This window comes from Nyctereutes procyonoides, unplaced genomic scaffold (genome assembly GCF_905146905.1).
Source record: "Nyctereutes procyonoides isolate TBG_1078 unplaced genomic scaffold, NYPRO_anot_genome, whole genome shotgun sequence".
In the NCBI taxonomy this organism is placed as follows: domain Eukaryota; kingdom Metazoa; phylum Chordata; class Mammalia; order Carnivora; family Canidae; genus Nyctereutes; species Nyctereutes procyonoides.
In genome coordinates, this window is record NW_026575146.1 from 23,140,928 (window position 1) to 23,157,511 (window position 16,584).

Consider the following 16,584-nt stretch of genomic DNA (forward strand, 5'->3'; position numbering starts at 1 on the left):
CAAAACCAAAAGCTGGGTGCTCAACCAACTGAACCACCCAGGCATCCCTCCTTCTTACTTTTTGAGTGTGGCTATTAGAAAATTTATATATGTGGCTCTACTTCTAACAGTATTTTTAGATTCTTAACTTTCCTCAGGATACAGCACCTAGTGAATACAGTAGTCTCTCCTCACGTGCAGTTTTGCTTTCCAATCAACCACAGTCTGGGAGCAGATGATTCTCCTTCTGACTTCTGGTCAGAAGGTCCATAGTAACCTAACTCTCCATCGCAATGCCTCCATCAGTCACTTCATTTTATCTCATCATATAGGCATTTTATCATCGCACGTCATCACAGAAAGGTGAGTATAGTACAGTAAGATATTTTGAAAAAGAGAAATCCCACATTTATATAACTTTTATTATAGTATGTTGTTGTCATTGTTTTATTTTGTTATTATTATTATTATAAATCTCTTACTGTGCCTAATTTATAAATTAAACTTTATTGCAGCTATGTATATATAGGAAAAACATAGTATATATAGGGTTTAGTACTATCTGTGGCTTCAGGCATCCACTGGGGGTCTTGGAACATATCCTCTGTGGATAAGGGAGGACTATTCTCTCAGTTAAATAGGTCACTGTTCATACCACAAATTCAATCCCAAAGCCTCGTGTCTCCCACTCTAAGATGAGGGGAGGAGAGAGGATGGAGAACAAGCCTTATCCCAAAACCCTCACCAGTTCTCACACTCCACATCATTGAGAGCATCAGATTCACCTGTCCTCAGGTGGGTGGGCAATGAAGACAGAGCGCCAAGGCAGTTTGGATGGCTGGGTCAGGAAAGAAAAGAGAGCACGATATAGTCAGGTTAGAGAATATTCCAGAGTATGGAACATTTACAAGAGGTTAGTTGGGTACTGATTTAAGAGGAAGGCCCTTAGACATGAGTATTTTGGGTTCCTGGAGGGGTGAGTGTACTATAAAGGAGAAAGAGGAACAGAAGATGGAAATATCCCAAAAAGAAGTTTTGGGATGAATGTCAGGCAAACATTCTTCTGGAGGCATCAGTTTAAAATACATGGCATTGTGATAGCCCTTCTGATGTCAGGTAGTTCTTCTTTGAGACTCTACTCTTGGTCTTCTGTGGAACTGGCTTGAAGTTCCCTCCATGGTTGCTGCAACTGCCCCAGTGATGCTATTTGGTTCTTAATACCAACCTCGATGTCCTTTTGAAGAGATAGCTGAGTAGGTAGGGAACAAATAATTTCCTCATGTCTTCAAAATCCAAAAATGTGGAATTTCAGTGGTTCCTGATGTCATTTAAAGCCATTTATATAATTAGATATTTATCACGTTCAATGGTGTCATTGTATAGATGAGAGAGAGCACGTAATCTTTTATGTGCCTGGCCCGAGATGAGCCATTAGTTAGGATCAGCTGAATCCACTAGAAACAGACCTGGGACTGTGTCTTCAGGCTCCTGAGTCCTTGTTGAGGTCTACCACGATCATATCCTTTATGCTAGTTTTAACTGATGGACCCACACTAATTCTAATGTACTTGGAATTTCAGTTTTCTGCAGAGTCCAGTAGATCCTGGACTGCCATAGAGGCTACCTGCGTATGCTGATGGTCTGGTAACGATTATTGTTTATTTAATCCAGTACATTTTAAATTTTAAATATGTTCTGGTCACAAACTATGCTTTGTAAGGTTTTTTAGGGAATAAAAAATGATAGCAGAAGTTCTAACTGAATAAGCTTTGGGGTAAGAAAGTATTTTCAAAAAATATTATTTACCTCTCATTTTAGAGGTTTCCTGGCCTGCCCATCAGCAATGTTTCATAAGAAAAGGAAGACATTTGGTCAATATTATCTAAAATTTACATGAATTAAAATTAAATACTATTTTAAAATATTTCAGAATTAGCATACAAATAACCAGCTTGCCTTGGTAGTTATAAATCAAGGGAGAGCAGCTTTAGGAGGCTGAAGTGATAACCCGAGCCAATATATAAGAGAAATCATATCCATAGTTACTCAAAAATATGGAAAAGTGTTATAAATGGCACTATTTCTATAGAGAATGTAATATATGGTATCTAGAAATTGTCTACATATAGTGAACTCTATATTATATCATTTCATCTATTTTTCCAATAAGAATGGATAAATATACCAACTGTGCAGTTGGTATGCTTTGTTTTTCATTATCATAAATAAATGAAATAAGTGGGCTCTGTTAGGATGCACATATGATATGTGGAATTCATGTATGCTATCTTATTTGTATATGAAATCTTATGGAAATAAGATTGAAAACGTGTAATCTATAAGCAAAGGAAAAAAAACAGCTTTAAATCCTAGTGCTCTGCACTTCAAATTTCTGACTGATATATAAGCCATTTAAAGCCCATGCTATTATTAAGCAATTCAAAATTTCTATGGCTCTATATATTTAGATAATATTACTCCTCAACTGGCCACCCTGTGGCATTTTGCATGCAATTCTTCATTTTTTCCGTCTGTATTTTTTCTCATCTAGCTTTTTCAGAAATGTTATTCCTATTTCTGTCACACGGTCGCCTTTCAGTGTGTCTTGCAAGAATGTAACATCAGCAGCCAAATGAACCTAGGAAAGGGAAAAAATAAAAAATAAACCAGGCCTGCATCATTTAATTTTTTAAAACAAACAAACAAACAAACAAACAAAAACAACCTCTCTAAATTTGTCTCTGCTTTCAGCTTTACTTACCCTAGAAGGGGCTGACTTTCCTTCAGGAATGATGAAAAAGAGCTTGCTCTGGGAGATGAAGGGCCCTTTGCTATGTGTCCTCCAGACACGGTCTGGCCGAGTGGCAGCTCTGTGGTGTAAGTCCACAGAGAGAAGGGGGGCCCAGGCCAGGCCCAACCTGGCTGCCTCTGGGGGCAAGCCCAGAGAGATGAGCCCACTCTTGCTCACAGCGCAGAGCTGAACTATGGGTCCATCTCAAGAAGAACACAAATTCCCAACTGAAAGATAGCCTTGATCCAATGTGCCTTGTCAGACAGAACTTCTGAGGATAAATGGATTCTTAAAGGATTTCTTTCCCAGTGACTTGCAATCAATCATTCTGTCATCAGCTAAATAACATAATCATTTGTCCTAACAACATTTAGGAATCACTTACAGCTTTGAGAGCTTTGAAAAAGCATCAGCTAAATAAATTATAAATATAAAATTAATGATAGAAATTACAGACATGAATATTTGATATCCAGCCCTTCTTTCCCTCTGTAAAGCATTTCTCACTTCCCATACATTGACGTAATCCCACAGGGCTTACTTCCCTATTCATTAAAATGCATTCACATAAGAGCAGCATATTGCTGACCTACTCCCCTCAATAGAGTGTCTGTTCAGCTATTTTACGTCATTGGGATAAGTAAAATAACTAAGCAAAAGTACTTGGTTGGTAAAAGCAAATAATAATAATAAGTGATAAAACCTGAGTTTAATAGGTAATTGAAATACAGAAGTTATATTTACCGTCATTTCCCCCCACCCCATGAGATCAAAAACAATTTTGTTTTTTGTCAAAATTTAACAGAAGGTCAATTAAAATGAACTAGGAGGCTATGTTGAAGCTATTTGGATACTGGAGGCTGCATGAGGTCTGATATGTTTGTCATATAGCACATAGAATCAACTGTTATCCATGAAAGCTGGAGAATTCTTTATCCTCTTTTTGCCTTTGTTTTATGGATCATCCCTTTGCTTATAAGGGAATATTTCCCTTCCCCTTTCTTGATTTCTGGATTATAAGGCAATCTTTAAAAATTGGTAGGATAGAAACATGCAAGATCTATGTGAATAAAATATGATTTCAATAGTTGTATTCTATTGGATTCCCTGTTATTATGTCCTTCCTCTAATTATCAGCAATAATTGAAAAATTACATGAATGTATCATTATTGGGTGGGTCAACACATGTCGAGTCTTTGGCTACTCTCTGGTCCCACCACTCTTAATAACTAAGCTTCTGGAAAAATGAGACATTGTGGACTGTTACCTCTTTCTAAGCTGCCTTTGGCTCTACAGTCTTTGACAGATGGTCTTCTTCTTCCTTCACTTTCCCAAACCAGCTTTTACTAAGGTCCTTCCTGACTTTTGGGTCCCTGCGTGTTTTGAATATTTCTCAGGTCTTGTTTTGCTTCACCCCTCTGCTGTCCTTGATCTTGTGACTCTGTCCCTTTTCTTGAAATATTCTCCTCCTTTGTTTCTGACTCCATTCTGTCTTTGCATTTTTCTCACCTTTGATTACTCCTTCTTGGTACCCTTTGCAGCCTTCGTATTCTCTCTTCAACTTACTCATTACGTGTTATCGCTTCCTAGGGTTCCACCTGTGACTCCTTTTCTTTCTTCCTCTACACACTCCCTACACGCTTTTGACAGCCCACATCTCTCTGTGGTTTCCAGACATGTGTAATAGCTGCTTATTGGGGATCCCTGGGTGGCGCAGCGGTTTGGCGCCTGCCTTTGGCCCAGGGCGTGATCCTGGAGACCCGGGATCAAGTCCCACATCGGGCTCCCGGTGCATGGAGCCTGCTTCTCCCTCTGCCTGTGTCTCTGCCTCTCTCTCTCTCTCTCTATGACTATCATAAATAAATAAATAAATAAATTTAAAAAAAATAGCTGCTTATTGGATATCATCACTTGCCTGTGTGTTAAACACCTCAAACCTAGAACCTCCCAAACTGAACTCCTCACTTTGTGTCTCCTAACCCCACTGTACCCCTCCTTGGTTTACTCTCTTGATCAATAGTACAACCATCCTTACAGGTTGCTCAGAACCCTGAATAATTCCTGACTCTTCTTCCCAATCTTGTCTCTTTCAGTCAACTGATATCCTAGTCTTCAGTCTAATTAATTACTATTCTGCTTTCTTAATGTTGTTCAAATCCATTCCTATTGTCAGGGCTTTATTCTGGTTTTTCTTGAGGTTACTATCATCAGCTTCCCAACTGCCCTCTTCTTCCAGCATCCTACCCTACTGTACACTTCTGCTTTGACAACAAAGGAATGGAATTTCTAAACCACAGATCTCAAAATATCATTCCCTTGTTTATCAACCTCTAATAGGTCTTTGCGGCTTTCGTTACAAAAGTCTAAATTCCCAACTTGGGTCATATGAATGATCCCACCACTTTCTCAAAATCAGGCCTCTGTAAAGAAATGAAACCTCCTTTTTCCTGACATTATCTCTCTCAATCTACATGCCACCCATACTGAACTAATTCAAGTTCCTTGTTCCCTTTTTTTAATATATGTACATATTTATTATATCACACCTACAATCACATTCAAAGAAAAACTAAACTGAACCCTAATAGGAATACATTTAAAACCCAGAAGTCTTTTGAATATTTATAAAAACAGAAGGCCCATAACAGTCTTACTAGTTTAAAAAGGCTGACTTCCTCACACACTATTGAAAGGAAGGTTCCTTGCTCCTTGCATGAAACATTCTTTTCGTGCCTTTGAACATGCTACTCCTTTTACCTGGAATATGATTTTCCCCTGCTCCCCTCATCCTAAGGCCTTCCTTCCCCTAGTTCTTATTTATCCTTCACATGCTAGCCCAGAGTTTCTCTAGGAAGTCATCCCTGCCCCACTACCCACGCCAACCCAGCTTCTCCCATAGCCATCATCGACACTTCTTTACACATCTGACTTCTCTGCCGCACAGAAACTCTCAAAGGGAAGCAACTATGTCTTACTCATCTTGTATGCTCAGTGCCTTTGAACAGATGCTGAATTACTGTCTTTGTTAAGCTGATGAATAGTCAGGTATGGAAGCCAGTCTCCAAAACAGATCACAATGATCTCCGCCTCCTGTTATTCACACCCGCGGGTAGTTCCCTCCCACAGTATACCAGGCTTGGCAGCACCTGCTGTGACTAGATCTACCAAGGGGCCATGTGGCAAGGAATTTCATGGAGCCTCTAGCCCACTGTCAGTAATGCACTGAGGCCATGTGAGTAAGTGTGGAGGTGGATTCTCTAGCCTCAGTCAAGTCTCCACCACTGCAGCCGTGACCAACGACTGGAATGCATGGATATTAGGCTCTGAAAGGCTCTTAGCCACAACCTACATAGCAAAACTCCCAGATTTCTGATTCTTAGAAACTGTGTGAGATAATAAATATTTGTTGTTTTAAGCAGTTGTATTGGGGGGTAATTTGTTACACAGCACTAGATAACGAATATACCTGGCAAAATGAAATATGTGATTTACCATTTCCAGGGCACCTCTGATAATCCCAGAGAGTAAATTGCAGTAGCACAGAGAGGATCGCCCGGCAGGGAGCTCTTCCACAAACTCCACCAGCGGATTCTTGTCTAGGATCAGGGAAAATTCAGTTCTGCTTGAATTGTTACAGGTCACACTGGGTGTAATCCCCAAGTACATCTTAAAGGCAACCTGATAAAGAGGAAAAAAACTCTACTAGAACTTGGTCAGGAAGAAATATCCATTAGCAGAGGCCCCAAATATTCTCTTCCGGGTGGTCCACACAATGGTTAAGCATGTGGAGTTTGTAGTCAGAAAGTCTGGGTTCAGACTTTGGAATACTCAGCTTTGGAATGCACTGCCCCTGAGACCTGTACAAGTCTTAAACCCTTTTGTTTTTATGGAATATCTTAAGGGACTAGTTTTCCGTGGAAACAATATGCTTTGCGAAACAGAGTTAAGCATTATTTCTCAAAAAATTTTTTTCCAAAATAAATATCGTGCGAGAAGGTAAGAAATTAAAATATTAGTCATTATTAGGGTCGAAGATGGGGTGGGCATGAGGGCAAAGGCAGAGATACTAATCGAGAGGTTGCTCTCATCGCCTGGGAAAGAAACGGTGAGGACCATTCTCATTTTGTCTGTCACTCAAAATTCAAATGCTCCCTAAACTTTTCCATATAAATTTCAAATAGCCCAAATCCTAAAATTCGGCTCACATCTTTGACACTCGTCAGCTCCAGGGGACCCAAAATGCATCTTTCAGATCTTAAGGCAAAATAGCAAAACGTCTTAAGCTGCAAAGGAAAAGCCTGCATGAAATTCCACAATCGGAGACTTGGCTCCCAGTGAATTGGCTGAAACCTATTTCTGCTCATGCTGATTCCTCTGGCTGGAAAATTCCTAGACTGCTATTTATATGATTGAAAATCCAAGCCATGTGAAAATAACGTCAAATGGGAGCGGGGCACTCTGAATTTAACTCAGATCCTCAGTGTTTGGGCCCCGGTTCCACGGCGCGAAATCCCACCAGTAGGAGGCATCATCTGAACACGGTTGGGAAAGACTCATTCCTAGGGCATGACATTGTTTCCTTATCTGGCTGGAGTCAGTCTGGAGAACAGTCTGGACTGTTGTTTGTAGTGAGAAGGAGCTCCACCCTCGGCCACTGCCCCGGCTGCTCTGCCCATAAGTAAGGCCGAGCGGGTTCCCCTTGCCGGGCCCTTCAGCATGGATGCTTTTCAGGGGATTTTAAAATTCTTCCTCAACCAGAAGACTGTTATCGGCTACAGCTTTATGGCTCTGCTGACCGTGGGCAGTGAGCGTCTCTTTTCCCTTGTGGCCTTTAAGTGTCCCTGCAGCAAGGAGAACGTGGTCTATGGGCTGGTGTTCCTGGTCGCCCCTGCCTGGGTGTTGCTGATCCTGGGATTTTTCCTGAACAGCAGGTCGTGGAGGCTCTTCACAGGCTGCTGTGTGAACCCCAGGAAAATCTTCCCCAAAGGCCACAGTTGCCGCTTCTTCCATGTCCTGGGCCAGATCACGCTGAGTTCCCTGGTGGCTCCGATGATGTGGCTCTCCGTGGCTCTGCTCAATGGGACTTTTTATGAATGTGCCATGAGCGGGACCAAAAGCTCGAAACTCCTGGGCCTGATCTGCAAGGACAAGCCCCGGGAGTGCTGGGATGAGCTGCACAAAGTCTCTTGTGGCAAAACCAGCCTGACAGCCGCGGACAGCGAAGAACTGAAGCTGTCCCTGCAAGCCCAGTCCCAGGTAAGAAAGGACAGGCTGCTCTTTCCCCCCGCAGGAGCTCCAAGGACTCTCGCTCCATCCTTCCAGGCACAGCCGAGCCGCAATCCTGCAGGCACGTTGTGACACTAAATGAAAACTGGGACATGACGCAGCCTGCACCATCTCCGGAAAAGCTATTTTGGAGGTTGGTGGCTCCGTGAAATTGCTGATTGGATTGTGTCCTTTCCACTTCTGAAAAGAAACTGTCCCCTGGGGGGAGCAGATGTAAATACTTAAGTGCTTTGAGAACCACCTCTTGGGGTTGACTTTGTGAATAATGCACCACACTAACTCATAATTGAGAGTTAATGGCAGAGCTGTGATTAGAAATTGCTGCTTTCTATCAATTATTTATTTTCAAACTGGTTTCTGAGAACCTGTGCATGTGGCACTCACTCGCTTATTAAAATCCAGCCAAACCAAGTGAACTAATATTTTTCAAAGCTGCATGTGATATAATCAGTGTAGAGGTTTCCTCAAATGACTCCTGGCGACTGACTGTTCGCTCTGTGTATGAATATTGTCAGAATTGAGAAAGATTTCCCGCGTAAACGGGGCGTTGGCAGTCTCGACACAGCCATTCGTGGAAAGGGACCATGTTCTCCAGGGAGGTTGCTTCCTTTGCTCTTTGCGCTCTCCAGCTACAGAAGCTCTTACAGCAGTTTAGAAGCTCAGGGTTTGGGACACTGTTTGATTTAACAGAAGGAAACTGTAGCTTTACCTAATGGACACAGGGAAGTAGCTGCTCGCCCTTCCAGGTGCCTGAGCACAAATCCAGATGTGAAGCCCTGCCCTGGCCTCGGGAAAAGGCCCAATTCCTACCTGTGAGCAGTAGGATTACATTCCCCAAACCAAAACAACTAATAAGGGTAGATAAACAGAGCCACAATTTGTCAGGAATGCCATTCATTTCAGAATGAACGCACCGCAAATGGTATAATTTTACTTTTTCAGCAAGGACTTGCCTTTTCAACAAACTCATCGAGGCAGTCTGGTTTTAAAATCATACTTTCCAAAGCTGGCTGGCAGTAGAGTCACACCAGACTTTTTGCACAAACCGAGAAGCTTAAAAATGCACCCCCACCCCGTCAAACAAAATCTTTTCATTACTGCATAAGGCACATCTTAGATAAAAACCTGCCAGGATCCCAAATGTCTTCCTTCTTTTGTTGAAGGAAGGTATTAATTACAAATGTTATGATACAATGAGTGATTTATGATTTATGTCCTCAGGCACCAGACTCTATTCAGTTAGTGCCAGATCCAAACACTTATCACTGTGTGAGCTTTTCTTCTCTAAACACAGGCATAAGGAAGTCATGCGTATCCTGTCATAGCTTAGTCTGGGCACACTACCTGTTTACAGCAGAATAGGAAGGACCTGGGGCTGATTTTCAGCGGAAGATGCAAGCAGGATGTGGACAAGGGGAGCTGTATCAATGGCAGGTGCTGACCACAAGTGGTTCAGCCAGGCAGGAGGAACGATCAATAGTTGGGTATGTGGGTGGGAGTGGAAAAAGTGCCCCATCCAGGGGTGGAGCAAAGAAACAAGAAATCCAGCTGGGTGCCTCTCTATTCTTAAGGAAGTTGAGTGGACTAGTGGCAAGAGTTGGTCTAGAGTTGGTTAGCCTTAGGTTTGAATCCTCATTCTACCACTTACCAGTTCTATGACCCAGAGCTAATGGTTGGACCCCTCTGAGCCCGTGTCCTCATAGCTGGGAGTCAGAACACCTACTTTGGAGGGTGGCTGGAAGACGTAGAGATAATGGACATACCTGAGCATAAAGCTGCTGACACAAAGTAAGTGTTCTAAATTAATGAGAAAACCACCAGGGTTTGCGAGAGGAGGCTCATGTGGAATGGAACGTATTGAGGGCTGCAGGGGGAGCATCCACCGTGTCTGATAGATTCCGGGTACTAGGATTTGTGGAAGAACATGAGGGCTCAGTGCTCAGCACTTGGGTGAGAGCGAGGTGACGCTAAGGCCAAGCAATGTGGGAGGAGGAATCTGTAGTTGATCAAATAGTGTAACTCAGAACTGGCTCAGATACTGAGACAAGACGGCCCAATACAGGAGGCCTGGCTGTATGGAAAGAGGAAGGTAGAAGAGGAAGAGGAAGCTCTGAAAAAGCCAACCACAAGTGATTCGAGGTAAATATGAGGACTTTCACACGATAGGAGCAGTGCCTCATTGGTAAATCATGACAGGAAGACACCCTGAGTTCAGTTATGCTTTTACACAAACATCTATACGTTTGAAAAATAGCAGCCTGTGATAATAGCTAACACTTCCTGAAGGCATATGTGTGTCTACAGGGTCTTATTTTAATTCCCCAACTTCCTCTCTGTGGTGGGTAACTCCCATTTTATGACTGAGGAGATGAGGCACCCATAAGAAATGAGAACACCCAGAGGAGGGGAAGGTTGAGATTTAAACCCACCTAGCGCCAGTCCAGAGTTGGCATTCCTGTGGAGTCTGGGACCTTCACAATGACTCCACAGTCTGAGCAGAGTGTGGGAACTCCTGATTTAAAGCACTGGAGTGTATCTGTAGTCCTGTTAGGGTCAGAATGGGTTCATTTGTGGATTATTGCTTCTATTTTCAAATAGGCCCATTTGCTGAGAAATACTAAGGGTCATTTAACGAAAATGTCAAGAGAAACTGTGAAAGGGCTCTGTTAGTTGTCCAAATAGGAGATTAATTCCAATTGTGACAAATATAATTAAGAACAACAAGAGAGTTTAGGAGGTAAGTTGAACTATTTTATTTGCTTTTAAAATTTGGAGGAAAAAAAATGCCAGCTGAACCAGTTTGTCCTCAAAAAGGAATTTGGTTGTTGTTTTTTCTTTTTTCCAATTGCCAGAAATCAGAACCAATAATCCTGAAGGTTTAGAATGACTCTGGTTGTTTGGGGGGTTTTGGTTTTTTTTTTTTTTTTTTTTTTTTTTTTTTGGCTTTTATACAGCCTTTTCATTCTTTTAGCTTCAGTTTCTCCATTGTATTATGTCTGTCTCACTTTATCATGTATGATGAGTAGTGGGATCTCTCTCAGAGAGGATCTGTTGTTCTCTGCAAACAACGTAACATGGAAAAGTCAGTCACTGGCCATGAATATGCACTTATCAATGCCTGGAAACTCCTGGCTGAGAAACTGTTCATTGGCTCCCATGACCACATTCACTCATGCACGGAATTCTTTCCTTTAAAAGCGACTACTTGAGGGCTTGGTTTAGCTGATTCTTGGATAATTTCTATTTTTGCCCTTTTCCATTTGTCTGCCTTCTGGTTATTTAGTTGCATACCAGCAATGGGGGTAGGATGGATAATAGGGATTAAGCAAACCTGAACTTTACTTTCACTGTTGAAAAAAAGTATTGTTAAAAAATTAACATGAAGGATTTCAAATGAGGCGTGGCCATGACTGTGGTGTTAACTTAGCCAGGCACTTACTTACCAGTAACACCACCTCCGCTGCCTGGGAAGTGGCTTTACTTTTCCGCGTCCTCAATATTTCTTTCTTTCTAAGATTCTAGGATGGTGCCTGATTTGTTCAGCATCTTTCTTCTCTCTGCTCGCCACTTGTTACGCTCGCTGCCGATCTAAAGTTAGCTACCTTCAGCTGAGTTTTTGGAAGACGTATGCACAAAAGGAGAAGGAGCAGTTGGAAAATACATTCCTGGAGTATGCCAACAAGCTGAGCGAGAGAAACCTGAAATGCTTTTTTGAAAACAAGAGGCCAGATGTCTTCCCTATGCCCTCCTTTGCGGCCTGGGAGGCTGCTTCAGAGCTGCATTCTTTCCGGCAGAGCCGGCAACATTACAGTACCCTACACAGGGTGGTGGACGATGGCCTGGAACTTAGCCCTGAGGACGATGAGACCACAATGGTGCTTGTGGGTACTGCCCACAGTGTGTAGTCCACTACTGCAGAATCACAGGGATCGGGATACACTCATTCTGACATTTTGGGCTGCATCCATAGCAACCCGGTGTATTTCTGTGTTTTCTCACATTTAGTGTTTCCTTGAAGACAAGAGCCCAAAGGGAAGCAGCTTTGAAGCTCCCAGGGCAGGCAGTGTCAAGATATACTCAAACTGATGCCTAGGGACTAGTCAAGGGTTGGGGTTGGGGTTCAGTGGCTTCAAGTTCTAAGATTTTTATGGTTTGACAGGAAGACTCATACAAGAAGTCTGGCCACTCTTTGTGAACATTGGTCATGGCATCTGGGGACAGAAGTGGTGACTTGTGAGTAAGCAAGAAACTCTTGCCAGACTGCTGGAGACAGTGGGATCTGTGATTTCGTCGGAGGAAATCCTTGTCCTGCAAGTCTATTCTACTACCTTTCAAGGATGTATGAAATCCTACCATTTGGAATTCATTTCCTTGGAAGCTGAAGACAGCAGTTCTCATGAATAACACAGTCAAAGGATATGATGCCTAAAATTTAGAGCTTTTTCACATGTTTCCACTGTGCGCTGAAAATGTCCCTATAGTCAGGGCTGTCTTATGACTTTTGGGGGCCAGAGGCACTGCTGCCTGCATGGACCCCTTTCTACATTAAAAAAGACACATACACACACATTTATGACTGTAATAATATAAAGATGAATACACTGATATTATGTATTAAAGCATTTTTTTGCAACCCAAAAGTTCATTCATTTTCTTCTGATTTTAAAAGAAATTAAAAACACCTTCGTGAGCCCCAACAAATATCATGGGTCCTTGGTATAGTAACCATTGTGCTGAAAGGGTTCCTGACTGGAGGTCTGAGGAAACTGTCAAAACTGCTTTTGCAGTTTTATGTTTATCAAAACCAAATGCAAAATGTGCATCTACTATGTAATAGACCCATGTTCTTTTAAATATATATATACATACATACAGAGTGGAGGGTGGAGGATGTAAAGTTCAGTATATTTGCAACATATGTGATATATTATTTGGATTTTAAACATGGTGTGTGATTAATATGTAACAACTGGCTCTTAAAAAGATTCTGATTTGAAATGTTTGCCAACTTCTATGACACATATTTAAGTTACCAAGGTGAGATCACTGAAGGCAGAGTGAGGAATTGATGTTAACCACCGGCTCTCTTGAGCCTTTCAGAGAAGGTATTAAAGCTAGTTTTTTTTGTTTTGTTTTGTTTTGTTTTGTTTGTTTGTTTGTTTTTGCATTTACATTGATTCTAACCAAAGCAACTTCATTGCATCTTTGGTGAATCTGGGTTTCACTTTAATAAAACCTAGCCATGGTAGTACAGCTCAATGGCTCCATTTGAGAGATGGAGTCTTACCCTTCTCCCCTTGAATCTGGCCTTAGTGATCCCAAAGCACGTAGCAGAAATAAAGCCAGATTTGTGGAACTTTCTGCCTTGTCTCTGGTAATGCTCACCCTGGCAGAAGCCAGTCACCACAAGAAGACCACTTACCTGAAGGTCCAAGTTCTGAAGAAGGCCAAGCTAGCCAAGTGGAGGGAGAAAGAGAGAGAAAGAGAGAGGAGCTGGTCAGCCCCAGCTGTTCCAGTCATGCTAGCTTAGGTGCCAGATGCACGAGTGAAGAAGCCATTTCAACAGCCTCAGTAGACGTGACATGGAAAAGAACCAGGGAACCCAACCAAGAGCCAGAACAAAGACTTCAGGGCTATGGTCGTAGTAAAGCCTTTCCCACCATGCAGATTTTTGAGCACCCCTTCTGAGGCTGTGGACATTGCAGGGCACTCCCTACTGTGTCTTCCCTAAATCCCTGACCCAGAAAATCATGAGCTTAAATAAATGTTTGTTGTTTTAAGCCACCAAATTTTGGGTCCCTATGAAGCCATAGATAGCCTAAACCTTAAATATGATAATCAGAATTTATTAAGGGAGAGAAATTAGAGGTGAATTGGATTTACACATAGATTTATATAAAATTCTCTTTATGGGTAAGCTTTTCCTTAATTTGTTCCCCTAGATTCCATTCAGCAGTATATCCTCGGTGGCATGATTTAAAAGATGCTAACTAGGCATCGCTTCAAAATTGCTCCACCAAAGCCTGAGATTAATTTGCAATTATTTCTGGGTAAATTTGTTTTGAGAGGAACACACTTCTGTGGGTTAAATTCTGCTTAAAATAAACATACTACGGAGAGAAATAGCATATGATCTGTCATTAATACCCAGAACAAAATGGGAGCAGAAGGTACAGGATAGGTTGGCCTTGAGGAAACTAGAAACAGATTGTTCTTCTAGTCTTGCTCTTCAAAATGTCATCGTCAGACCATCCGCATCGTGAGGGAGTTTGTTAGAAATGCAGAATCAGACCCTATCCCAGATCTGTTGAATCAAATCTTCAGTTTGACAGGATCTTAGGTGATTCCTACACAACTGAAATTTCAGAAGCCCTAGAGTCATGGTTCTCAAACTTTCAGCTCGTGTCAAAATCATCCAGAGGGCTTGTTAACATGGAGACTGCTGGGACCAAGGTGTCTGATTTAGTAGGTCTGGGGTGAGACAAGAGAATCTGCAATTTGTAATTAAGTTCTCAGGTGATGCTCATGCTGTTGGCTGGAGATCACACCTTGAGAACTGCTCTAAAGCACAAAGCAGGCCATGCCGGGGAGGCTAGAAGAGATTCAGAATCTTGGGTCCCACTGGAGAGCTTACCTAATTAGACACCTTTGTTATGTTGTTATCAACCTGTCTGGGAACATGGGGATCCTTTCCATTTATTTTCCATTTCTTCAAGGCTAACTTTTGTCCTTTAGAAATATTTTAAATTTTTCCTCACACAAGTTTTATTAAGTTTCCTGTATTTGTAGGCATTCTTCTTTTCTGCTATAGTCAATGGTTTCTTTTTCCCGTGATATCTTCTAAGTCGTGATTAGTCAAGTGCATGAAAAAGCTATTTCTTTATGCATATTATTATTTTATTCTTTGTAGAGCTCTTCAGAATTAGAAAATAACCATTTTGCTACCCCTAATGACATAATGGATCTACACAATAAATAATGAATTCTAAACTACGAGAGGAAAGCATGGCGGGATGAGGACTGTGCCACTTGAAGCCACTCATCTTCCTTAGTATCTCTAAAAATGGGACAGCCAGATATTCTTGCACAGTGCAAGAATAAGTACACAGTATCACCTGTCAAGTACTGCTTCCTAAAGAATTCAATGTGAATCTAATCAAGGATTTAGACCCAATTACTACCTCATAGGAAATACAGGTCAAAGAAAACAAGTTAATGAGGAAGCAACCAAGTAAATGAACAATACAGGACATTCTCTTTGATACATGACCCAGTTTTCTACAGACCAATGACATGAAAAAAGGACAAAAAAAGAGACAAGAGATGTAACTACCAAAAGCAATATATGAACCTTATTGTAACCTGTTTCAAACAGCCAACTATAACAGAATATCTTTGCGATATTTAGGGAAATATTCACAAATGAGTATTAAATAGGTATTAGATGACTTCAGGGAATTATTTATAATAATATTATAAGCTAAACACATGCATATAAAATATATACCATGTTATGTATAATAATAGCATGGTGGTTGATAGCTTTTAAAAAGTCCTTATCAGTTACAGATGCATGTTGAAATGTTTCTGTGTAAATTAGCATTAATGTTTAGGATTTTCTTTAAAATATTTCAGCACTGGGGCACCTGGGTGGCTGGGTCAGTTAAGCGTCTGCCTTCAGCTCAGGTCATGATCCCAGGGTTCTGGGATCGAGTCCTCAGTTGGGCTCCTTGCTCAGTGGGGAGCCTGCTTCTCCCTTGCCCCCTCCACCATCACCCTGCTTGTGATCTCTCTCTCTGTCTCTCAAATAAATAAATAAAATCTTTAAAAAAATAAAATATTTCAGCACAAAAAAGGAGGGTAGCTAAAAGATGAAACAAGATTGGCAAAAGATTGATACTTACTGAACCTGGATAGATGGTACATGGGATTTATAATACATTCTCTTTAAATTTGTGTATGCTTGAAATTTTTCACAATAGTTATGCAATGAAATAAATTATGCTCACCTCAGTTTTCTACTGAAGTGTTGCCAATCAGCTCCTGCTTGCTTGGATTGTACTCTCTAGTATCAGCCTCAGAAAAGGTTCTCGGGGAATATTATTCCCTGAATTCTTAGATATTCAAATGTTGGCCTGTTCTCCACTTGAAGGACTGCTTAGCTGGCTCACACTTTTTCTACTTGGGTGTATGTTAAGTGTTACTCTGTTTTCTTTTGTTACTGAATATTGCTGAGGAAAAATCCAATGTCACCCTGATTTCCTAACATGATGTTTTTGCCTATATTTTCACATCTTATTTTTTTAAGATTTTATTTAGTTGAGAGAGTGTGAAAGAGCATGAGGTGGGGGGAGGGGCAGAGGAAGGGAGAAGATCACCCCCTGCTGAGCAGGGGTGTAGGGGCTACACCCAGAACCCTGAGATCATGACCTGAGCCAAAGGCAGACGCTTCACCACCGAGCCACCCAGGTGCCCTGTATTTTCACATCTTTAAAGTCCAATAATGCTACTAGATATGCCTTCAGAG

The 16,584-nt window shown here is 41.5% G+C and overlaps 2 protein-coding genes across 4 annotated transcripts in view; one reads left to right on the plus strand and one right to left on the minus strand.

Moving 5' to 3' along the window:
- Positions 1-387: 387 nt before the first annotated feature.
- TRAPPC3L (trafficking protein particle complex subunit 3L) overlaps positions 388-16,584 on the minus strand; it is a 36,622-nt gene continuing 20,425 nt past the window's right edge. For all 3 annotated transcript variants that reach the window (XM_055311292.1, XM_055311291.1, XM_055311293.1), the window contains exons 4-5: positions 6,264-6,449; positions 388-2,617 (exon numbers count right to left, since the gene is read on the minus strand). In XM_055311292.1, the coding sequence (XP_055167267.1) occupies positions 2,498-2,617; positions 6,264-6,449 (306 nt within the window). In that variant the 3' untranslated portion in view covers positions 388-2,497. The remainder of the gene's footprint in view (positions 2,618-6,263; positions 6,450-16,584) is intronic.
- CALHM5 (calcium homeostasis modulator family member 5) lies at positions 6,954-12,697 on the plus strand. Its single transcript, XM_055311290.1, has 2 exons — positions 6,954-8,027; positions 11,573-12,697. Exons 1-2 carry the CDS (start codon positions 7,488-7,490, stop codon positions 11,960-11,962), a joined length of 930 nt encoding a protein of 309 aa, XP_055167265.1. The 5' UTR covers positions 6,954-7,487; the 3' UTR covers positions 11,963-12,697.

Bases quoted from the DNA above. Each gene is read 5' to 3' on its own strand.
- CALHM5 (XM_055311290.1), top strand. From the start codon at position 7,488: ATGGATGCTTTTCAGGGGATTTTAAAATTCTTCCTCAACCAGAAGACT. The intron at 8,028-11,572 runs GTAAGAAAGGAC...TTTCTTTCTAAG, and splicing joins CCCTGCAAGCCCAGTCCCAG to ATTCTAGGATGGTGCCTGAT.